The 25,203-nt window shown below is 39.7% G+C and overlaps 1 protein-coding gene across 1 annotated transcript in view; it reads left to right on the top strand.

Annotated features, from left to right (window-relative positions):
• Positions 1-25,203, top strand: part of LOC128933311 (uncharacterized) — a 78,115-nt gene that overhangs the window by 10,682 nt on the left and 42,230 nt on the right. Inside the window, exons 9-15 of the mRNA XM_054270239.1 lie at positions 197-257; positions 10,289-10,347; positions 11,507-11,605; positions 12,359-12,419; positions 13,318-14,882; positions 15,371-15,434; positions 15,588-15,675. Of these exons, the coding sequence (XP_054126214.1) occupies positions 197-257; positions 10,289-10,347; positions 11,507-11,605; positions 12,359-12,419; positions 13,318-14,882; positions 15,371-15,434; positions 15,588-15,675 (1,997 nt within the window). The remainder of the gene's footprint in view (positions 1-196; positions 258-10,288; positions 10,348-11,506; positions 11,606-12,358; positions 12,420-13,317; positions 14,883-15,370; positions 15,435-15,587; positions 15,676-25,203) is intronic.

Below are 25,203 nucleotides of genomic sequence, written 5' to 3'. Positions count from 1 at the left end.
CCTAAAACTTCCTACTGAAGCCTTAGACTAGATGTTTTCCATTTTGTCTGAACTTGGCTGAGCCTTTAAAAGGCCATAACTGTACATGACCCAGAACAGCAAGAGGCAAGGAAGTCACAAGTAAGGTTTTGATGATATGTTTAACATGCAAAAAGCTCAGAATGTTAGATTGTTTTTTTCTTTTGATGTTTTTCAGATAACAACTCCAAGTTCGTCAAAAAGTCGTCATTCAACTTTGCCAGGGCGAGAGCTACTTGGTACAATTAAGTCTTTTGTCTGTTGGTCACATGTATTTCTTTAAAAAATTTGGATTCATTAATATTGTTTAGGAAAAGTGTTTCATTTTTGGGGAGGTTTTGCCTTTGTATTTCCATAGAATTAGTTGGTTGCTTTAATTACTGGCCAAGGATTTGTCTGACTGGCTTTTTGTAATATTTTCTGCTGGTATTCAACATTCAACATTTTTGATTCATGAGCAAATGAAAACTTGCTGTGTTTTTCTTGGTCTAAGCTATAGCTTGGAAGTACCCAGCATTAATGGCTGAAAAAGGAGCTGTAGTAAAGTATATGATTAGCTTGGGGTTTATATATTCTGGTATTCAATTAGCTTGCTCATCTACTTAGCTGCCTCTAAGGCTGGCAGTTTTTTTTCTGTTGATGGAAATGTTTCCTACTTTGATTTGTGAGGATGGCTGTAAATAAGCATTTGAATGATGAAATAATGTCTGCCAATTTAGAAAGCACAGCATTTTTCTCGGCCTGCTCAATGATAGCTAGAAAAAGATTTCAGAGGCACCTGTAGCTTGGCTTCTGTAAGTTCCTTTGCCTTTTGGACTCGTGGGATAAATGAGTGAAGTGCTTCAGACTCTGGCATTTTCATAGCAGCATCCAATGAAACGATTATGAGCTTCTTCTCCTCCTCCTCCTACCATACACCTGACAGTAAGAACTCCTTAAAGCTGCAATGTTTGCATACTGTATGTGCAGACTGACTAAGCCATGCAAGTGTTGGCAGCTGCAGAATATTTAAGTGCGACGGATACTGTATTTGACTAAGCTTCACAAAGGTGTGTTGTTTCATATGTAGAGTTCAGTATAATACCAAGTGTTTACTCCTTGTGCACTTTTAGTTTATTGCATGCCCAATGTTAGACAAGACAATGGTTATTAGCAAGGTTCAGGTTAAAAAAATGGATAATGTATTGGTGACTTGTAGGTAGAATCAAAATGGAGAAGACTGAGAGGAAGCAAAGGGATTGGTGGGCTTGAATGGATTGTGTCTTTTCGTGTCCACTTAGTATTCTGAATACTGCTCTGATTAATTACTGCTATGCCAAGCACCAGGGTGTAGTAGGTAGACAGTTTACTTAACTTTTCATTGAATGCTCCCATGTGGCTAGCATGAATCCAAACCATGTGGGCCCATGACAATATTTATCCAGTTTTTCATTGTGATGGTTGATGGGTAATAGGGTAATAATGCTTATGGGAAGCTTATTGAGGGGAAACATGCTATTGTTTTAAAATAGATTCTATATAAATATGGGTTTGAGTGGGACTTGTGACTTAGTATCTTGGTGGCTTTTCTGGGAAATTAAATGTTTCTGGCAGGTTTTATTATCACTGAAATGAAGATTATGATACGTCAGGGCTTGGTGCTGGCTAAAAGCCAGTGCATCTACCAAAGAAAATCACTCTTTCTGCTCTGCTATGGTTGAGCATAGGAGGAGGAAAGAAGAATTAAAAAGCTTGTGGGGTGAGATAAGGAATTGGAGAAAAACACTTTAAAAGGTATGAAGGAAATTTTATTTACACAATCAAAAAGATGATAATGAGAATTAAAACCTTTAGAATACTTTTACCTACCCCCCCCCCCCCACCATCCCCTGCCTTTTTTTATTTCTCACTGAGAGCATAGGAAGACAAAAGCATGGGGGTTTTGGTGAGTGTGGCTTGTAAAACTTCTGTTTCAGTTCACTTAGGGAGAGGAGTCTCTTGCTATGCCATGGGGTCCTTTCTATGGGAGGGAATTTTCTGTGAACTTTTTAATGTGGTTTGAATTTTTACAGGTTGCAGTCACACCTGAAACCTGCTTTGACATGTGTCAATGGGCAGAGTGGTCTTCTCACAACTGCCTTTTGCCCCTGGGCCATTAGTTCATGGGCTGCAATTTTTAAGGATGAGCTGTTGTAGTATAAAAGCAAGTGTCCTCTTCCTCTGTCTCTGAAAGCAAGGGGTGTTCTCCCTCTCTCTCTCTGCTCAGGCCTCTCACAGATCACAGCTTCTCAGCATGTCCACATTCTAGCCTGAGCGCTTCTTTTTCATGGGATTCGGGAGCATTCTCCATCCTTCTAGCTACTTCATTAATTACAGGGAAATAATTTGTAGGATTCTAATCTTCAGCACAGCTTGTAGAAGAATTTCAGCTCTGAGGCCTGGGTCTCTCCTTGTCCCCATCCCTCCTTTGCACCGGCTTTAGTGTCACTGTTGTGTTCCCCAGATGTCTTCACCCTTCCTTTTTTTTTGGATTTGGGAGAGAGTTGGTGTTTGTAGGTTCGTCTGTTCTCAAGTGCTATCGGTCAAGAAGATTTTGCAGAGTTCTGCAATGTTGAAAGGCGGATCCCGTCCGTGCTCTGTGCGAGAGAATTGCTCGCTGTGAGGGCGAGGTCCCCGCGGGCTCCATTTCGCGCCTTCTCTTCACGTGGGCGCCGCGAAGGAAAAGCCGCCGCCGCCCTGGCGCCTCTGTCTGCAGCACGGCTGCCCAGGAGCGGCCAGGGGAACCGAGTTCCTTGTGAGCCCTGCCAAGACAGCAGCGCCCTGGTTGCCAATGCCTGCCGCGCGTTCCCGGCCACGTGGCCGCTCCCGGCGCTGGTGTCGGCCGCGTGGTTCCTCGCCGTGCCGGACGGGCCCGCAGCGCGGCCCTGCAGGCTCCACCAGGAAAGGAAAGGGAGCGGCGCCACTCCTCGGAGAGCGCAGAGATAGAGAGCTTCTCGCAGTGTTTCTGCTGCTTAAATACATTGCCATAGAGGCGTTACCAGCTTCTCTAATTGCCTTAGCAGCATGCCTCGTCTCAGAGCCAGCCAGCAATGAGTTTTGCCAGGCCCAGGAGAAGCTTTCAGCAGCTCTTCCCAGAAAACCACTTCCGTGACTGGCCTTCTTCCTCTTCACCTAAAGTGAAGCCCTATAAGAACTACCACGTTCATGAATTGCCGTCTCAGTTTTTACAACTTCCTGGAGAGACCGGGGAACTCCCAGTTGTGCACCAAAGGTTTTTACAGACTGGCGGGCTTGCATTTCATACACATTATCCAATGGGAGAGGGAGGAAGCATTCAAGAGTACAGTAATAGACAGCTTTGCATTGGTAAAGGATTGGTTGTGCTTTTGGGTTAGTGATCTCTGTTCAAAATGGAAGGAGTATGGATCTCGGTCCCGTAGAGCCTTAGTTATGGCTTTAACTAACCTCAGATCCCATGGAGTCTGCATTCATCGACTAAAATCTAGAACCTAAAATCTTTTGTCTCTTTTCTCCTCTTGCTTGAATATGGGGCTCTTTGGATTTTAGCTCAGTCTTGTTAGACTCAGCATGTGATGCTCTTTTTTGTCTTGCCTGACTTCTCAGCTTGAATTGCCATATTCTCCAAAAGGTTTGTTTTCCTTTAAATTTCTATTTCAACAAATGTGGTGGTAGACAGTTCAGATTTGCTAATGTTTTGTTATTCTGTAATATGTCGTTCGTAAATGTTTGTTAGAGTGATAATCAGTATAGATGGTATTATGATAAGTGGTAATATTTTTACTTTTTGTTTTTTTCTAGGACCTAAACGATGGGACCCCATGTCAAGGAAAGACGTTAAAGCTGGGAAGAAAGGATTTACGGTATTTAATAGTACAGTTCTACCATGCAGCCAAAATGCAGCAATATTTCTTTGTGGATGGATGGATAAAGAGATAGATAGACAGGATTATATTCTAACCTTGCCATACTATAGAATATTTTCAGAGGTATTGAGGAGGTCATCATTTGCTTTACAATAGAGTTGTAGTATAGTTGAAGATGTTTCTGATGCATCTGGCTAAAATAGATGACTATTTATCAGTGGTTAGCACCACTTGTAAACCTGGAGAAATTTTTTCTTTCAATTGCAGTCTGTTTGGAATGTGTAGTTTCGGAACTCATCAGAATGTATTCCGTGCAGTTAATGCATTGAATCAATTGATCTTTGTTCAGCCAGTCAGCTCTATGATTCAGCAGGGGTTTCTGGTTTCATCTTTGGTTTCTGTATTTTTTCCCCTGTGAAATAATGCCAGATTAATTAAAGAATCTTTGCAGTCTCACCGGTCAGTGTGTCAGGTAAACCCATGGCCTCTATGGCGTGCCTTGGCAGTAACACAGAAGCTGTTCTGATCCCCACTCAGAGTGAGGGCATGATGAGGAATGCAATTCAGTCTGAGGCAGCATGAGTGGATTAACGGAGACCAAGAAGAGGCTGTATTTAGGGTTCCCTTTCCACTCCTGGTAATGCCTTGTGCACAGTCCCCTAATCATTGGCGCCCAGGTTTCCCAACCAAATCCATAAAAGACTGTGAGGGAAATTCTGTGTCTTAGCCTCTTCTGTGGGTGCAGGTATGTTCTTGCAGTGACTTTAGCAGCAACGGGAATGGAAAAAGTGAATGATCAGGGAAGTTTTACGAGATACTTGTGGCTTTTCTGGTTAGGCCAGGGGAAACCTGAGAAAATGTAATGGATTTGTAGTGGTGGGCTATAGCAAAGGTAATAAATACGATGGATAACATTATTTTGCTATTCTTTGATTATTGTGACTTTTTTTTTCTCTTGCAGCGTATTACTCGAAAGCCAAGGAGCACAGGTAGTGTTTCTGTTAAAAAAAATCTATTGCGAAATGTCTTAAGATTTTATGTCATTGATCTAAAACACTTTTATTTGGAGCACAAGAGGACAAAGCACTGCCTAGCACCAGTCTTCCTCCACAGCACTGCCAAAAACCTTGTCCATAGAGTGGTCAGATACAGGCTTTGAATCAGCCTAAGAAATGCCAATGTAGAGATGGAAAAGAAGGGTCTGGTACAAAAAGTTTCAGATGGTCCTGACCTTTACTTCTTGTTCCATTTAGCTAATGAGGCAAAGTCATTTAAAACTGTGGCTATAGTCTCTGATAACACATGGAAAGAAAGTTAGATTTTTTTTCAAAGATATTGTATTTAAAGTTACTTAGAATAAATATTTTGCTAATCTTTACAAATCTACTTCATGGTCTGAATATCCTAGAAGCTCTTACAGAAAGGAGTTTGCATGGTTGTCTTAAATGCTAGAAAGTCGTGATCTTTGTAAGTTTAAATTTAGTGTACTCCATTTCAGATGACCTAGAAAGGCAGAAAAATGGGTAATATGTGTTTTTGCAGCTTCTGATGTTACTTGAGAAATGTATTACTTTATTTCAAGTCATCCTAGGAAAGCAATTTCTGACTAAATATGAAAGTTGGATGAACAACTTTCTTATGAACAACGTAAGCTTGAGTAGATTTGTATTTTCCTGTGTATATTTATATATTCCATAAAAAATAGAATATTGCTGATTTTTCCAGCTTCAGAAAACCATACATTGCTCTGGCTCTGTTTAATTGAAACACAAAGACACATGAATGCATTTGAACTGTCTGGTTTTGGTTGCTGTTAGTCTTAAAAAAACCCAAAAATCAAAGCAGCCCATACACCTTAAACCCTCAGCCCAAAACAGATACGTCTGACCATGGATGTAATGCTAATGTACAGATTTTATTTACTCACTTACTCTTAAGTAGACCTAAGTGTTTTAAATTAGGATACATAAAGGTTTTGCTGTTAAGCCTGAACATTAAACAAATACCTATCAATGGACCCCTCGCCTTAGAATATACCTAGTGTTGTTTTTTTTCCAACTCACAATTCTGCATTTTGCTAGATTTAAGTTTTCCTATTTGGGTGGCTTGTCCAGCATCCTCTTAAAGTTGTCCTGATTCAAATGTGACAGTCCTTTGAGTGGTGGACTATTTTTTTTTTTTCATATATGGCAGCTCTCAGTTAAGGAAGAGCAGGTAGGATAAATTTCAGCCTCCCAGAGAAGTGATATTTTGGTCATATATCAGCCGCATAAATTGCCTTTTTTTCCTTGAGAGTTTTTGGGTACGAAATGGGCTTTGTGGTGCTTCATAGACCTTGCTCAGTAAGGGATTTCAACTGGACACTCCTTTGTTCTTTTAATGCCATCTGTTCCCAATCCAGATATGTTTGGAAGAGGCACTCTGGCTTCTAAAAGAATATGTTGTTAAGGAGGTGTTACAGTAGTGTTTTCCAAAATCATGAAGATTAATTTCCAGAGAAGGTTACAACCTTAAGCCAGAGCCTTCCAGTTACATGCTTGTTGAATTTGATGAGAGAGTGGTTTTATAGCCACTGGTTGGAAAATTGTGCTTTGAATAATTATCAGTGGTCTGCATCCAAACTTGGGAGAAACATGGCGGGTTTATTACAGGACTTGTCCTGTGCACTTTATTGGTTGTATACTTTATTTAATTAATTAACAGAAGAAGGAATTAATTAACGCTTACGTGATAGCAGGTGGGATTGACCACTGAGAAAAGTGGTCTGACACATTAGGGCTAGAAGTGGAATATCTTCAATTTCATGCAAAGAAGTTCAGAGTAATAGACTTACTTTGCAATAATCAAATGCTGAAGAGACAATTTTGAAAGTTGCTTGAGCCAACCAACGATATTGCAGTCTGCTGTAAAAGTAGCACACACCATGCCAGAAGATATGCACAAGTGCCTTGACCATGAAGCACACAAAACAGGTTTTCTGCACTGTTCAACAGTGACAAAAAGTGTGCTGGAGTACTTTGGTTTGTGTTTCATTATAGTGTGCTTGACCAGAGGGAATGAGAAATAGAAACCAAATACTAGAGCCACTGGTGATAGGATGCAAATAGAGGGAAAAATAAAAGAAATTGAAAACAGAAATAGGAAGAGAGGCTGAGTATTATGAAAGTAATAGAGTTTTTATTTTCCTCTCCCATTCATGCTACGAAATATCAGAGAAGCGGAGCCACGGTCTTGAAGATGAGGACTCACCAGCACACCAGGTATGGGTGCTGCATTGCATCTCTTTTGATGGAGTGTTGCAGGCCAGGCTGGGTGAGCCTTTGAGCAATCTGGCCATCACAGAGGGGGTTGGTTCTAGATGATTTTTAAGGTCCCTTCCAACCCCAACTGTCCTATGTTGGCCTCTTTGGGAAAATGTATTTGTGGAGTCAAAAGCTAAGAAATCATTTATGAGCCGGTGGTCCTGTGCCACAATATCTGTACTGGTTTTCAGCTGTTTTATTAGGGTTTTTTTGAAGGAGGAGAGCGAGCAGTTGGATCTGGGCTCTTCACCATCAAGTGCCTTTTTAGTTAGGCAATATGTGGGTCTAACTTTTTAAATGACTATTTGTACAATCTGTGTGGTCTGGAATAGCTTCTTTTGACTCAACGTAAGTTTGTGTATAGACTTGTTAATAAAGATGGTGTGATTTGGTCACAATTTGTGGAATACACCTACATTTGTTTCATTCCCACCACCCCCCAAAGACTGAGCAAGTAGTGAAAGCAGAAAATTCCATGGGCTAATGAAATATAGTTTAAGCTACCAGGTATTAAAATTCCTTTCATGTGCTTTTAAGGAATCTTCTGAGAGCTCTGGTGCAGATACATCTGATACAGGTGGGTTTTTTCATGTACTGCTTATCTACCCTTTATTGAACTTTGTTGAGAGAATGGGAGAGAGTGAGGTTTTGACCTTGTACTCCCAAATAATTATTTGATTGCATTAGTTACTGGGAGCTGCCTTTGACTTTTTGAAAATATTTATGCCTGGTATTATTCAACAGTTTGATTCTTGAGCAAATGAAAACATGCAGTGTTTTTCATAGATGTGGCTATGGCTGGGCAGTAGCCAGCAGTTAGTGGCTGAAAGGGAAGTTGTACTAGAGTATGGTTAGCTTGGGGTTTCCCTATGCTGGTATTCAATTAGCTTGTTCATCCACATAGCTGCCTCTGAGGCTGGGCATTTCTTCCTTGTTGAGGGAAATGTTTCCTACTGTCATTTGTGAGGATAGCTTCAAATAAGCATTTGAATGATGAAGTAATTTCAGCCAATTTAGAAAGCAGGCCATTTTTCTCAGCCTGCACAATGAAAGCTGGGAAAAAAATTTCAGAGACACCTGTAGCTTGGTGTTCTTGGTAAGTTCCCTTGCCTTTTGCTCTTGTGGGATAAATGTGTGGAGTGCTTCAGACTCTGGTATTTTCATAGCAGCATCCAATAAATGATTATGAGCTTCTCCTCCTCCTCTTACGAATGGTCTGCGAAGCATGTGGTGAGGATTTCTGGAAACCTGTGAGTTCCAGCTATCTCCAAATCCTGTAAGATGTAGACCTTAGATTCTTCCCATAAAAAATTGATTGCACTGTGGTGTTTGGGATATGTGGTGTTTTGGCTGTTGGTAGTTGGGTGGGTGTTTTCAGGGCCTTTTTTTCTTGGTTTGGTTTTGGTGGCTTTTTGATACATAAAAGCTTACCAATAGAGCACGCTAACTTAAGGGAAGAAATGGGTCTAGCCGTTTTAACTAAAGTTTTAATTTTGGCAGGTGTTCTCCATTTTTAGTATTCATATAGAATACTTCACACTAGTCATGGAAGGCAGAGTTTCTTCCAGGTACTAAACACTATTTTTGAGTTGAAAGTGTGCAAAGCTTGTCTACAGCAGGTAAAAGTCAAGTGGAGCAGCTCTCACCTGGGCCTGCAAGTCTGTCCTTAATAGGGAAAGTTATTAGGATTACCATTTCTTGCTTTCTCAGGAAGTAGCTTGGCAGAGTAAATCTTACAACTGCTTATATTCAGCAGGATGCTACCACAGAGGACTGAATTAATTTGGAGAAAGGGATAGAGAATGATAGTGTTTTGGATGCACCTCCTGTGAAATAGCTTTCTTTAATAAAGGTCATAGTTTTGAGAGAGGAAGGTGGAAGTTGTCTTTCTTCCTCTCTGTTCTGCCTTTGAGGTGCAAAGGTGTTGCTGAATTTCCCTTTTGGCCTTGAAGACCACTTTTGGATTCCCTGGAGAGAATACTTTTAGTTTTCCATTCTGTGCCCAGGCCCACTGCTAATTACTGAAGATCCAGTGATTTGAAAGTATGATTGCCAGCACATTGAAGATATGCTAAAATTAGATTTTGGAGGACTCACACGTAGAAGAATTTTCCACTTGTATACAAATCAGCTCATGCTCTGATGCAAGCTATTTGTTAATAATTTATAATTGATGTGATGGGGTCAACCATTCCGTGACACAGGAGTTGTTCCCTTTATCTCAGGAAGCGCCCATTTCTGTAGCAGTCCAGTCTGTTCATGTGGATGAACGTGTAGGAAGCAATCTGACAGGTTTGTGCCCAGTTGTGCTGGAGGAAGAAGATTGTATGGCAGAAAGAGAAATAGCAATTTAAGAGTAGTATGACGAGGCAGTGATGTGGTAGTACCGTAACCAAGATTTCTTTCACTCACGATTCCCAGGGTTATTCCCCTCTCCTTTCTCCTTCCCTCTGGTGAGTGCAGGGCAGTTCAGAAAGCAGGGCTGAAAATGCAGTCATATATTTGATTCTCATGGACGACTGATTTTAGCTAATAATGAATTGGAAGGTCTGCCTACATCGAGGAAAACAATACTTTGTTGCATTTCATTCACCAAACGACCCACAGAATAGAGTACCTAGAACTGAGTGACCAGTGTCTGTCTTGCTTTTTCATATTCTCAAGTCTTATTTCTCACTTTGTGAGTCCTGAGGTAGTCTTGGCAACAGGAAGCTACGAAGAGGAAGCGTGAGAGAAAATCCTGTTGGCATATTTAGGAATGTAGTGGGGATGGTTCACTAATGATTAATGAATCTTAGAGAGCCACAAAAGAAAGAGCTTTAAAAATGTTTCACTCCCTGAAATATTTAATATAAATTGTCATGAACTGATGGCAAACAAGTTTTCTTAAGCCTCCTTTGCTCTGCTGCAGTCATTTATGGAGCCACAAACCATGCTTTCCAATTGGAATTGGAATGGAAATGCAATACAGTTTAAAGTTATAGGGCAGAAAACTGTTTTCTATTATGAAAACAGTTTAGCCAATAACTTGCACAGTGTGTGTTTAAAAACATTTCTGTTTTGAGTTCAGCTATGTTTGATTTAATATTTACTTTCAAATTGCAGGTGAAGAAGGTGGTGATGTAGCCTCCGTAGGAAGAAAATTTGAAGGAATTCGTCTCAAGGTAAAACTTTGGGGTGTCTAATAGAATGTAGTGATCCAATAGAAGCTGTTAACTATTTGAGATGTTTACACCTGCCTGATGAGCTGATGCAGTCAGCAGAAGACTTGATATCATCTGCATTTTAATGCACATTTTTGGCAGGTGAGGTGTTCAATAATTAGTGTCACAGAGACCAATGACAAGTGATGTTATTGTCTTGCTAATACCAGTGGGCCAGAGAAAGGCCTACAGTGTACTGCATCAGCAGGCAGCCCTGAGAAAGGCTTTTCTAGCTAAGGAAAAAGAGACACCAGATGGATCTTAAGGTGAAAATGCTTATAAAAAGAATGGTCGTTCACCAGGGGGTCTAGCATAGGTAGGTAACATGGTTTGAAGGACATGGTAAATGAGCAATAATGGCTGTCATAACAAAAGCAGGCTGGAATCTTCTGCTGTTGCTTCCCAAACTAGATTATGGTCAGGGCTAGCCAGACTATTTACAGTGTTGAGGAAAAATACAACATGCACTGTGTGTTTGTGCAGCCATTTTAATCCTGTGGTTTGCTTGCTCCAACAGCGGTGCCAAAAATGGGATTTACTTTCCTCACTTGTCTAGCACTGTGCTGGTGTCCACTCTCTGACAACAGCTAATTGAATCTGCTTCAGAAAGTGACAGTTTGACTAATGAATTGCCTTTTATTACAAAATTCCCTGAGGTTCTACATTGAGGGTCGTTGCAGAACAGACCTTAATTTGTATATGGCTTCCCACAGGATGTTGGGAATACAAGTAGAGATTTGCAGGTGTCATTGTCAGAGCATTGTAACCATTTTTCTTTATTTCTTTCTCCTTTCTTTATTTGTTTGGAATTTTTGTTGGCTTTATCAGAGGCTCTTTAAGGCAGTGTTTGCTGTTCCCTGAATATTCTTGTTTATTATCCCTTTTCATATATCTTCACAGATAGTTCCTTCTATGCAATTATAGGGTTTTTTTTTTTTTGCTGGGGGGCACGTGGGGAGGCAGTTTTTTGCTTAAAATGTGTACATTAGAAATAACTTTATGCAGGTTGCATATATTCTGATCTGAAGAACACTAGTTTGCAGTAAATCAGAATAATCAGTTTGTAGTTGCCTGTGCCAATAAGTTCTATGTTGTTTTAATAATTTTGTTTTCCTCTAAGAATCTGAATGTAGATGATGGACAAATACTGAAGAAAAAAAGAGTTCCCACGGATGTGATAATACAAGGTGATGAGAGAAATATTCCCAAATGGATAACGGTATGATATTTCTCCTATTCTAAGTTATTAGCTAGTTAGGATGAAATAAAAGCTCTTTAACTGGGCAGCAGTTAAATGCATTCTGACACAACTTCTCTGTGCTTCTCCCATTGTTCTTCTGCTTGATGTCTTTGTAGATATTGTAGGATCTGGGGGTTTGAGAGCTATGAAATGTAAGAAACAGAGTAAATGTTTTAGAAATGTATTTTCCCTTTTTTTTTTTACTTTTATATATTATTCTTGGAGCCCTGATGTGCAGGTTGATCTTTGAGCTGTCAGTTTTCTTAAAAGTGTGAATCTGAGCTTTGTAGAGGCTCAAAGAAAAAGAATTAGCTTTGTTTTGATTTGGGGAGTGAGGAAGGTCAGAGGTGAAGTGTCAGAATAGAGCTTCTCTTTTCTGCTGGAGCTGCCAGAGATGTGTAGATTACTCACGTGTGTGTGTGTGTAGATATATATGCATGGATAAATTCTTATATTTGGGGTAGGGATTAGTACATGACATGTAATGTATAAGTTGAAAAAATGATGAATAGCTTTCCAAGAATAAACTAGTAACTCCTAAAACTTCCTACTGAAGCCTTAGACTAGATGTTTTCCATTTTGTCTGAACTTGGCTGAGCCTTTAAAAGGCCATAACTGTACATGACCCAGAACAGCAAGAGGCAAGGAAGTCACAAGTAAGGTTCTGATGATATATTTAACATGCAAAAAGCTCAGAATGTTAGATTGTTTTTTTCTTTTGATGTTTTTCAGATAACAACTCCAAGTTCGTCAAAAAGTCATCGTTCAACTTTGCCAGGGCAAGAACTGCGTGGTACAATTAAGTCTTTTGTCTGTTGGTCAAATTTATTTGTTTAAAAATGGTTTTATTGAAATTCATTCGGTGAAATATTTAATTTCTTGTAAACAAAGGCATTATTTATCCATCTTAAAATTTCAATAGGCTGGATTTTAAAGGAAAGGCAGACATGATTTTTCTTATGGCAAAATCTATTTTGAAAACAGAAACAAATAAATTGTCTGTATAACTCCAACTTTTCTCATGCAGCCTCAGGAACTAATATGCATAGTTTAAAATTCAGCTACATTTAGCTCACTGTAAGCAGTGGTTTTTAGTTCTGCCTATTTTAAACTGAAGGAATGTAATACTGTGGCTTGGGGTCTGCTGGCAGCTGGTAGTCAAAGTTGTACTTTGTCGGCGAACTTTGGTCAGAAGCTTCTCAGTCTCGTTGCAATCCTATGAGTTTTAGTATAAATATTTTAGGCTTAACAACTACTGAAAGCAATATTTTCATCATGATTTAAGAAAACAAAAGCTGCACTTTTACAAGCCAAGTACAAAGCTTTCAAGGAGCACAGCAAATAAGTAACAAAACCTTTTGGATAAAGCTGTTACTTCTGACCAGGTTTGACAAAATCGCAAAGAAGTCTTCTGCTACAGTGAATATCTGCATATTATGCTATTTGAATAATGCAGTTTTCCAACATTTAACTTCTTTCCTCTTTAGTATGTGAAGTCCATATGATTAGAAGTGTATTAGGTTGTTTTTTTTAATAATCATTAACTTTATCTGAATCATATGCAGTTTATTTGAAGTTATAAAATATAATATTGTAAGTGCCTTAATAGGTTTGGATTTTTTCTTTGTTTTTGGGGGTTTTTTTTGACTCACTGTAGTTTTTTTGTTTGGTTTTTGGTTTTTATGAAATAGGCAATCAAGCTGGTGTTTGCAGAAAGAAGCTAGAGTTTTCAAATGAATGTTCTTCATCCAAATATCCACAGTTGCAACATTCTGCTGTTCCCCTTCCATCAAATACAGTAGCCTCACCCAGGCATCAACCTTGTCCAGAACTGAGCATGACTTCATGTGATAGTATCCTTGGAGGATGCCAGTCTGCAGATGAGGGATGCTCCTTGAGCAGTACAGCTTTTTCAGGCTTATATCCAGCAATGGTAGCGATACTTACAGACCTTATGACAAAGCATTCTCAGAGAAGAGTGTTGAAGTACATGTTTGGACACTTAAGGTCGAAGAGATGGCATTCTAGAAGACCAAAGCTCAATGTTACTGTAGACAAAATGAGAGAGTCCAGATCTTGTAAATGGAAACCAAAGAAGGCATTCCACAGCATGTGTAGCTGTAGAAGTGAAGACAACCAAAATCCAACTTTTGGAAATGAAAGCAGAGAATTCTGTTCTGACAGTTGTCCCGTTAGTAATTCATCTGCTCTGGCACCTTATGCTTGTGCTGATACAAATGAAACCAAAGTGCACTACTCTGACTCAAGTTTAGAACAACATTTGGCATCTGGAAAAAGTCAAGAAGTCTGCAAACATACTGCTTTTCCTGATGTTATGGATAGAATGGGAGAGACATTTCTAGTTGAAGATAAATTAGAGACTATTGCCTCACCAAAGAATTCAGAATACATAGAAGGTGAAAAATTTACTTACAAACTTTTCTCAGAACCCAGTTTTATAACATCTACTGCCAGTTCAGATTCAAGAGCGTTTCATCTTGTAAAAGAGAGTAAGACTCAGAAAGCGGACTTTTGTGTTGATACCTCAGAGTTGTGTTCATCTGCTTGCAGTTCCCATGGCAATAGAAACAATTCTATATCTACCATAAATTTTTCTCCTGCAAGATCAACAAATACTAGGTTCATATATCCTCAAAAAATAACTTCTTTCCAGCACAAAGTGTCATTTTCCTCCTGGAAGCAGAGTTCTTCAAAGAGGGACGAAGAAATAGATGCTGCATTTGACAAACTCTACTACAGAGTGATTTCTGGGGAATACTGTAAGCCTTTGACATTGACAAGACCTCTTTTAAACTCACAGAGCCATGAAGAGAAAGGAACATTAGTGAAGAGTAATCTAAGTGATTCTGAGAGGTCCCTTAAACAGCGTGATACAGAATTCGAGGAACTGTGTGGGAAGTCTGTTCCAAAATTTCCTGGGCTTCAGAGAGCTTCAAATTTCAGGAAATATGAAGAAATACAGATGCCTGAAACTGTAAATGCTCTTGTTAATTCTCCTATGAGAACTTATTCTGCAATTTCCAGTGCTAAAAGAGCGGGAAATTTTCAAAACCATCCTCTTTGTTCACCAGTAAAGCGACTGAAATTTATACCGGAATATTGTTTTTCTTCAAGCAAATGTCAGGAGATTTCCCACAGTAAAGAGGGTAATCTTCAGACAAGTGGCATGGATTTTTTGAGCACATACAACTGTAGCAAGCCCAGCTTTTTTGCTGATCGCAACTTTCATTGTCAGGTATTTAAGGAGCTTGGGGGAAAAAAAACTCTGCACTGTTAGATACTTGGAGAAGGGCTTAAGAATGGATTAGAGCTGCAAGCTGTTTTAACTAAGGGTAGCATACTTATGGTGCTTTTTGGTCAGTAAGGATCATTTACAGCTCTGGGGGCTTGGGGATGTCAGATCTTCTGGATCCATGTGATGAAGCTCTCCATATTTAATAAATTTGAAATGGTATAAATGAAAGTTTTTACTCCATTTTAATAGACAATGTCACTGGAAAAAATGACCTCAAATATTGACTTAGTTATGGAGTTATCCTTTTGAAATAATGACATTAATTTTATAGATGGACAAGGTAAAACAATCTTTATAGTGTTTCACAAGAATCATTTAACTTTTTGATTTAAATCAGACACTTCTTTTCAATTCACAGTAATTTCTGAGGCAAACTGTGAAACAGTGTATCTTTTAGTGAATGTTATATGTTGTTTCTTTATTTTCAGGGCTCTGGATCTCATGATTCTTCACAACAAAGTTTTCTTGGTATCTCTGGCACTTCCCTGCAAGGTTAGTTTCAGACCCTTTATTAATTCATGCAACAGTATTTTCTTAAGGAAATTTGCCCATTGAAGTACTTCCAACATTTAAATAGGCTAATACTTCAACAACATTCTGTAATGTTCATGCTACTCAGCATTGTTCCTGCCCTTTTCATACCAGAATCTGGAACTGCAGGTGCACACTCTGGTTTGCCTGGGGCAAAGGAGAATTGCAGCTCTCTCAGAAGTGTGAGCAAGCATCACCCAAGGTAATAATAGCCTCTTTTTAAAAGAGATTTCAAAATGAATTCTTACTCCTCTACACCTGCATTAAAGATATGGAGATGACATGCATAATTTTGTAGAATGAAAATGAGTGTGGGAGAGCCCAAGCTAATCACAGCTGCAGACTTGAACACTGAGAGGCAAGTGTCTGTGGTCAAAACTGGCCCGGCTCCAGCAAGGAGAGCTGCTGAGCACAAGACAGTAAGATGACCTGACTGAATACCTACTGTAATTCCCATCTGGTGTTCATTATAGAGGCATTTATTGTTTTAGATATGCTGCGGAATTATTTTGATCGTGGCTCTGTGTTTAAGCTGACAAGTCCTCTCAGAGAGAAGTGCAGCATATTATTATTTAAAAGAACTTGCCAAAGCTGGCCTCTGTGCAGATGGGCATCATTAGCTACATTTTGGCTCTGAGTGAACAAGCGGTAGCTCTGTTTGGAACATATCAGAGATCCTCTCCTCCTGCTATTATCGCTACTGGCAGTGTACTACTTAGATCTCTGGAAGCAGGACACTCTTTCCAGTTCCCTGAATACTGGCCTAAAATGTCTGGTTTTCATAGAAAATAAGTAACTTTTAAAGGAGTATCAAGCTTCAGATCTCTTCAATTTTTAATTACAAACATTTAATATTCCAAAAATTTTTAAATCATTAAAAGCTTTCTAAAAAATTCCTGATTTTATTTACCAAAACATTTTTACATGCTTTTTTGCCATAAGTGTAATTTTTCACCAGACATTATGCTGGCTTCCCAAGCTCAGTCAAGAAATATTTTCACTATGCTTGAGATCATCATATGGCTGGTATCAGCATTAACTGACCATGTTTGAATTGGAAGGTCAAAGGAAGGCTGAAAGCATTTTTTAAACTACTTGTATGGAGAATTTACCCAGAAAAGAAGTTTAATGATGTAAAGAAATCAAGTTTCAGTTTAAGCAAAGATGGAATTGAAATTTAGAGGCTTACAAATACATACAATATTGATAAAGATTATATTTTGATTATTTAGTATATAATGAAAGATTGGAGACAAGCTGATGAGTATATAAGGATGTTTCTGTGATGTTAAGTATGCCCACTTAACTGAGCAAAGATCATCTCAGTTCTTTGATTCCCTTTTGTTTTTCCTCACTACATTATCCTGTCTCCCCATACAAAACAGCCATTCCTGTTAGATTAGTTACTGTTTTAAAGGAAATGGGTTTTCTTTATTTAATGCCTAGAAGTAGAGAAATCAAGATTTCAGAGTTTTTTTCCAAGTCATCTGGAATAAAATCTATTTCTTTCTTCTTTAATTACACAAAGACATGTTTGCTGATTTGTAGCCAAAACAGACTGTGAGCTGGAAAGCTTCCTGAGGCCTGTGGTGTGATATTTTTAGCTTTCTATGGTTCCCAGCAGTGAAGCTTTTTAATGGCTTCAGATCCCTCAGACATTCAATGCCTAAGCCATGTGGAAAAATGCTCTATTTTCTAATGAATGGTTGTGAAAAGAAAAAGAGTAATGTTTTTCTATCTGGACCCAGATTGCCTTTATCTAGAAGATGATTATGAAAGAGATTTCTGAAAAGGAAATGTTCATAACTAATAACATAACATAAATGTTCATAACAGCTCTGTGTGAACGCTGTCCTAGAGCTTTACTGCTATACTTAATTGTCAGACGTAAACAAAATTAGTTCAAAATAGGAGAGAAAATCTATGCAATTTCTTAAGTAATATGCAAGGTGTTCTCACTTATATCTTTACCTTTTATCTAGTTCTGAATACATTCCAAGATTACATCTCAAAGTTTAATAGATATACATAACTTAGATTGATCTAGTAGCACTACTGAGAGATTAAAATTACATAGCATGAAAAGCTTTCTCTCCATGTGAAGGCACATAGGAAAGCAGACAAGGAGCCCTGCTGCTCTTGACAGTCAAGATGTTCAGATACCTTGCTTTGACAATTTGTTTCAATTTCATCCTGTTCACTGGAGTTTCAGCAAATATACAGTATTTTTGTGTAATTTACTCTGTCATCTAAACAAAGGTTTTGGGTTTTTTTTCCTTAGAGTCTACAGAAAACTAAGCTACACTGATGGGAAAGACCAGTTGTAGGAATGCCTTGGATAACTCTCTGGTTAAAGCTCACCAAGAAGCATTAATGCACTGTTACAGTTAAAAAAGTTTTATATAGGTTGGGTTTTATTCAGTGTTGTTTCTTCTTCCTAGAAGCAAGGATGTATAATTATATGTAAGCAATACACAAATAGTTCTGATTTATACTTCATTGTAGTTCAAATCTCTGGGAAAAGGTTCGTCCCTTTTAACAGGGCACTTCATACTCAATTTATGGCCAAGTTGGATTTTTATATTTGATGGTATTTGTAATAACAGTGTGATCTGTATTCTTTTTATTTGCCGATAAGCTTTGATTCTTACTGTAATAATAATAATAAGGAATAACCTAAATGGCTGCCTATTCATTCTTTTTGAATGCATCAGTACAGACCCAAAAATCATTGCTATATAGTATGACTTGAGTCTGCTATGCAATGTTAATGTTAAAATTTTCCAGAGCATTGTTCAATAAAATTTTATACTGTTTAATAGGTTTATATTTGACGGTATTTGTAATAACAGTGTGATCTGTATTCTTTTTGTTTGCTGATAAGCTTTGATTCTTATTTTATTAATAATAATAAGGAATAGCCTAAATGGCTGCCTATTCATTCTTTTTGAATGCATCAGTACAGACCCAAAAATCATTGCTATATAGTATGACTTGAGTCTGCTATGCAATGTTAATGTTAAAATTTTCCAGAGTTCATTGTTCAATAAAATTTTATACTGTTTAATAGGTTTATATTTGACGGTATTTGTAATAACAGTGTGATCTGTATTCTTTTTGTTTGCTGATAAGCTTTGATTCTTATTTTATTAATAATAATAAGGAATAGCCTAAATGGCTGCCTATTCATTCTTTTTGAATGCATCAGTACAGACCCAAAAATCATTGCTATATAGTATGACTTGAGTCTGCTATGCAATGTTAATGTTAAAATTTTCCAGAGTTCATTGTTCAATAAAATTTTATACTGTTTAATAGGTTTATATTTGACGGTATTTGTAATAACAGTGTGATCTGTATTCTTTTTGTTTGCTGATAAGCTTTGATTCTTACTGTATTAATAGTAAGGAATAACCTAAATGGCTGCCTATTCATTCTTTTTGAATGCATCAGTACAGACCCAAAAATCATTGCTATATAGTATGACTTGAGTCTGCTATGCAATGTTAATGTTAAAATTTTCCAGAGTTCATTGTTCAATAAAATTTTATACTGTTTAATAGGTTTATATTTGACGGTATTTGTAATAACAGTGTGATCTGTATTCTTTTTGTTTGCTGAAAAGCTTTGATTCTTATTTTATTAATAATAATAAGGAATAGCCTAAATGGCTGCCTATTCATTCTTTTTGAATGCATCAGTACAGACCCAAAAATCATTGCTATATAGTATGACTTGAGTCTGCTATGCAATGTTAATGTTAAAATTTTCCAGAGTTCATTGTTCAATAAAATTTTATACTGTTTAATAGGTTTATATTTGACGGTATTTGTAATAACAGTGTGATCTGTATTCTTTTTGTTTGCTGATAAGCTTTGATTCTTATTTTATTAATAATAATAAGGAATAGCCTAAATGGCTGCCTATTCATTCTTTTTGAATGCATCAGTACAGACCCAAAAATCATTGCTATATAGTATGACTTGAGTCTGCTATGCAATGTTAATGTTAAAATTTTCCAGAGTTCATTGTTCAATAAAATTTTATACTGTTTTATAGGTTTGATAATTGCATTCTGTGTTTTGACAAAATTGTACATGACACAGTATATGTTCTAAATAAAAAACTGTTCTGAACAAATACCTGCCTTCAACATTTTATTTCACATATGTGAATTCTCAGGAGGAGTTTGTATATCTGCATGAGGAAATCCATGAGAATGAGGTATGAGGGTCCCACAGGCTTTCACTGCTGTGTCCTTTCTTGGCAAGGGGATTGTGTTAGTGGTGTCAGATCAGGTACTTGCTGTTTTATCAGCACTGCCCCTAGCTTTCTGAGCTTCAGAAAAGGAAGAAATTGGTTTTCTTTGGCTTTACTTTATTTCCAGACATACAGGAGGGTTTTATTTTAGCTCTTAGAACCAGAATTTTGTTATCTTAAGTATTGTTCTTAGGACAAGAAGCCAGCTCTAGTGAAGCTCTGCAATACGAACTTCTGCACACACATTCCACCCTTCATAATTTGGATATTGCATGTCTTTTCCATGACAGTAGCAAAATACTGTCTTCTAGAAATGCTCTTGGCGTTCTTTTTTCTTCCTTTTCCAGACATGGATGCACTGTAGGGAATATATTTTATGAGCTATCTTCCTCTTAGATTTGTTGAGGTAATTATTTCCCAGTATTTCTTGATACACTAGTATTGAGAAATTGCATAATTAATTTATTGTTTTCTGTTCTAAAGTAATTTTGAAGTCAACTGGAATTGTGGTTTGGACCTGTTCTGAATCTAGGTATGACTTCTAAACAGCAACTTCAATGCAGCTCAGACAGGTAAGGGAAAGTAAGTTGGTTGATTCAACACAGCAAAATTGTCTTTGTGAAGATTACTTTGAAATAATTTAAAGAGGTCATTCTTGGAAAACCTTTTAAGTGTTGGAAGATAAGATTCTACCAATGCCATGTTTTGGGTGCTAGTTTTAGAGTTGATCCTCCTACACCATGTGAGCCAGCAGACTCTTAGAAGTATGATACAAGCAAAAGTCTGTTGTTTCTCCTAATGATGCTAACTGCTGGACCAGGTATGTTTAGGCAGGTACATGTGCAGTGATTTATCAAATTCAATAATTGCTGCTGGAATACATCTGCCTCAACTTATAAAGATGTCAATGGTGCTACCTGATCTCATGTGTTTTGAGTTCCATTCTTCTAACCTTCCAAACAGTATTGCTTTTTCCACCATATTTCCTCTTGTTTACTCATTCTTCACTGTTCCATTGAAGAGGTACTTGAATGCTAAGCTTACAGTTAATAAAAAAAAGCTTTACACTGCTTCTCTTTGCTATAAATTTTTTTTTAAGGAACAATGGAAAAACAGATAAGGTTACTGAGACAGTGTAAACCTAGAACCTAGCCCCTCTTTTTATGTTGGAATTGGTTGTAACTTGCTCTATATGTAAAGAATTTAACTGGTTCACAGTAAATTTTGGAGAGAACCCCAAAGGGGCTCCTCTAGGAAAGCAGATTCAATCGGTCCCTCCCCCAAACCAGTCCAGGAGAAAATACCTCCTTGGAGAAAAGTGGAAAAAACTGTTTACTAAACAATAAAACCTGAACAATATTAATCAATAAACCCCCTTGCTGCTCCAAAAGAGATGACAAACTCAGAAAATCCCCTACCCAGGCAGCAGCTCAGCTCACTCAGTCTCTGATCAGTCCCTCAGTGCTGGAAATGTCGCAGGCCAGGCCCGGCCCGGTGGCCACAGGTGTGAGCTGCCGGTGCTCCCCTGGGTGTTCAGTCCAGAGCAGGTTTGAACAGCTCCAAAGGAAAGGGAAAAAGGAAAAAAAACACAGTCCAGGGAACTTCTCTGCCTCAGCTAGCTAAACTAACTAAAAGCAAAGATCTCTGTCCCACCGTCCGTCCATATGCAGACAACACAGTCCAGCAGCAGGAATGTGGAGGAGTGAGTGCAGTGTCTGAAAACAAACTGCGTGCTCCTTCTCTGCCCCCTTCACTCTCTGCAACAAGTCTTAAAGGTGCAAAACTTATTATTCAGCATAAACAGGAAAAGGTGACTGGGGATAAAAGCATCATATAGTCAACCTAGGACATTCCACCCCTTATCATCAGCTTACTACTAAAAACTAATATATATTCTAACTCTACAAACACATACATTATACATCCAATATACAGCTATTTAGACAACGGTAGTAAAGAAAAAAAAAAAAACTTACGCATACGTCTCACCCAACAACCAGATCTTCCTTAGGTACACATCGTGTTCTTCCATCTTTTTGCGTTATCCACCATGTGCAACCTGGTCCCTGAGCAAAAACAACCCCACAAATGGGTTTGTCTGTATTCAAGGCAGAATTAATCCAAACTGTCTTCCCTAACAAACCTCTGACATGTACCACTGAGACTTTGTCTCCATCTACTCTCTGCAAAGGCTCAGATTGGGCAAGGCCCACTCAGTTAGTAGAGCCTCAGGTGTTAACTAACCATGTGGCTCTTGCCAGATGCTGCTCCCAGTTTTTGAAAGATCCCCCACCTAATACTTTCAAGATGGTTTTTAGCAGTCCATTGTACCTCTCCACTTTGCCTGCAGCTGGTGCATGGTAGGAGATATGGTACACCCACTCAATGCCATGTTCCCTAGCCCAAGTGTTGATAAGGCTGTTCTTGAAATGGGTCTCAGTCCTCTCAAGGGTACCATGTGTCCACAGGACTTGCTTTTCAAGGCCCAGGATGGTGTTACGGGCCGTGGCATGAGACACAGGGTAGGTTTCCAACCATCCAGTGGAGGCTTCTACCATGTAGCGCTTGCCCTGGCGTGTCTGGGGCAGTGTGATGTAGTCAATCTGCCGGGCCTCCCCATACTTGTACTTGGACCACCGCCCACCGTACCACAGGGGCTTCACTTGCTTGGCCTGCTTGATGGCAGCACACGTTTCACAGTCATGGATAACCTGAGAAATACTGTCCATGGTTAAATCCACCCCTTGGTCTCGTGCCCACTTATAGGTGGCATCTCTACCCTGATGGCCTGAGGCATCATGGGCCCATCAAGCTAGGGATATCTCTCCCTTGTGTTCCTAATCTAGGTCTATCTTGGACACCCCTATCTTTGCAGCTTGGTCTACCTCATTATTTCAGTGTTCCTCATTAGCTCTACTCTTGGGGACATGGGCATCTACATGGCAGACCTTCACAGGTAGCCTCCCTACCCTCCCTACCCTGGTAGCAATGTCTTTCCACACAGCAGCAGCCCAATTTGGTTTTCCTCTACGCTGCCAGTTAGCCTCTTTCCACCTCTCCAGCCATCCCCACAGAGCATTGGCTACCATCCAAGAATCAATATAAAGGTAGAGCTTTGGCCACTTCTCTCTGTCAGCAATGTCCAGGGCCAGTTGAACAGCTTTGAACTCAGCAAGTTGGTTTGATCCACCTTCTCCTTCAGTGGCCTCTGCAACCTGTCATGTGGGGCTCCATATGGCTGCTTTCCACTTTTGTTTCATTCTCACAAATGTGGCAAGAACCATCAGTAAAAAGAGCGTAGCGTGTGTCTTCTGCTGGCAGTTGGTTGTATGGTGGAGCTTCTTCAGCACGTGTCACTTCTTGTTCCTCTTCATCAGTGAGACCAAAATTTTCACCTTCGGGCCAGTTTTAATTGTTTCCAGAATCCCAGGGTGATTCAGGTGGCCAATATGGGCACGCTGTGTGATTAGAGCAATCCACTTGCTCCATTTGCTCCATGTAGCACTGGTGGCATGGTGAGTGGAAGGAACCTTGCCTTTGAACATCCACCCCAGCACCGGTAGTCAGGGTGCCAGGAGGTGTTGTGCTTCTGTTATGAATATGAACGAGGCCAAACTTTCTCCAGAGAAAGAGGTTCTCGTTTATCAAAATAGCTACAAGGAATGGAGTACCCAGGATAAGCCCAGGCACCCACACCGCGAGCCAAAAACAAAACAGTGCGCTAACCACAAGTGCACTGGGTTCTTCCCAAAAAAAACAAGTATCCAAAAAGAAGAACCCTGACCCAACCAAACTCCTCCCCATTTATAGCCTACTTTGAGTCCAGGATTGGTCCATTTTGGATCTGCATGACAATTGGTCCATTTCCAGGCTTCTCATTGGTCTTTAATGCCATTCATTCTGGACCAATTGTTTCTGCAGGGCTTCGAATGATTGGTCAGATCTTCCATCCAATCCATCTTCGACCTCACCTTGCCCCGCCAGACCACTGTTCCACCAAACCCTGGACCCTTCTCTTAGCACATTCTAATAAGCCCCCCCCTTTTAGCATAATACAATTAATATAACATAATTAATACAATATAATTGAACTATACCCTTATTTAACTTACCTTTTACCTATAACACTTCAGTGCCTATTACCTGTGAGCTGGCTTGGACTCCTTCATAGGCTGCTAAAATTTCCTTCTCTGTTGGAGTGTAGTTGGCTTCAGACCCTCTGTAGCTTTGACTCCAAAATCCCAGTGGTTGACCCTGAGTCTCCCCAGGCACCTTCTGCCAAAGGCTCCAGGACAAGCCACTGTTCCCAGCTGCAGAGTAGAGCACGTTCTTCACCTCTGGTCCTGTCCTGACTGGGCCAAGGGCTACCGCATGAGCAATCTCCTGCTTGATCTGTGCAAAGGTTTGTTGCTGACCAGGGCCCCAGTGGAACTCATTCTTCTTACAGGTGACCAGGTAAAGAGGGCTCACAATCTGACTGTACTCAGGAATATGCATCCTCCAAAAAACCTATGGCACCTAGGAAAGCTTGTGTTTCCTTCTTGCTGGATGGTGGAGACATTGCTGGGATCTTGTTGATGACATCGGTGGGAATCTGACGCCGTCCGTCTTGCCACTTCACTCCCAGAAACTGGATCTCTTGAGCAGGTCCCTTGACTTTGCTCTTCTTGATGGGAAAGCCGGTTTTCAGGAGAATCTGGATGATCCTCTCTCCTTTCTCAAACACTTCTGCTGCCATCTTCCCCCACACGATGTCATCAATATATTGCAGATAATCTGGAGCCTCACCCTTTTCCAGTGCAGCCTGGATCAGTCCATGGCAGATGGTGGGGCTGTGCTCCACCCCTGGGGCAGTCAGTTCCAGGTGTACTGCACTCCCCTCCAGGTGAAAGCCAACTGAGGCCTGCATTCTGCTGCCAGAGGAATGGAGAAAAGCTCATTGGCAATGTCTATAGTGGCGTACCACCTTGCTGCCTTGGACTCCAGCTCGTACTGGAGTTCCAGCATGTCCGGCACAGCAGCGCTCAGCGGTGGAGTCACTTCATTCAATGCACGATAGTCCACAGTCAATCTCCATTCTCCTTCAGATTTACACACAGGCCAAGTGGGGCTGTTGAAGGGTGAGTGGGTTTTGCTGACCACCCCTTGGCTCTCCAGCTCATGGATCATTTTGTGGATGGGGATCACGGCATCTCAGTTCGTTCGGTACTGTCGGCGGTGCACTGTTAAAGTGGCAATCGGCACTCATTGCGCTTCCACCTTCAGAAGTCCTACTGCAGATGGGTTTTCTGACATTCCAGGCAAGGTATTCAATTGCTTGACATCCTCTGTCTGTACAGCAGCTATTCCAAATGCCCATCTGAGTCCCTTTGGGTCTTTGAAATACTCACTTCGGAGGAAGTCTATGCCTAAAATGCATGGTGCCTCTGGGCCAGTCACAATAGAGTGTTTCTTCCACTCATTTGCAGTC

The sequence above is a fragment of the Melozone crissalis genome, unplaced genomic scaffold (genome assembly GCF_028551555.1).
Source record: "Melozone crissalis strain CALT ecotype California unplaced genomic scaffold, PUWL_Pcris_2 ptg000009l_1, whole genome shotgun sequence".
Classification (NCBI taxonomy): Eukaryota; Metazoa; Chordata; class Aves; order Passeriformes; family Passerellidae; genus Melozone; species Melozone crissalis.
This window is presented reverse-complemented; position numbering and strand designations above follow the sequence as displayed.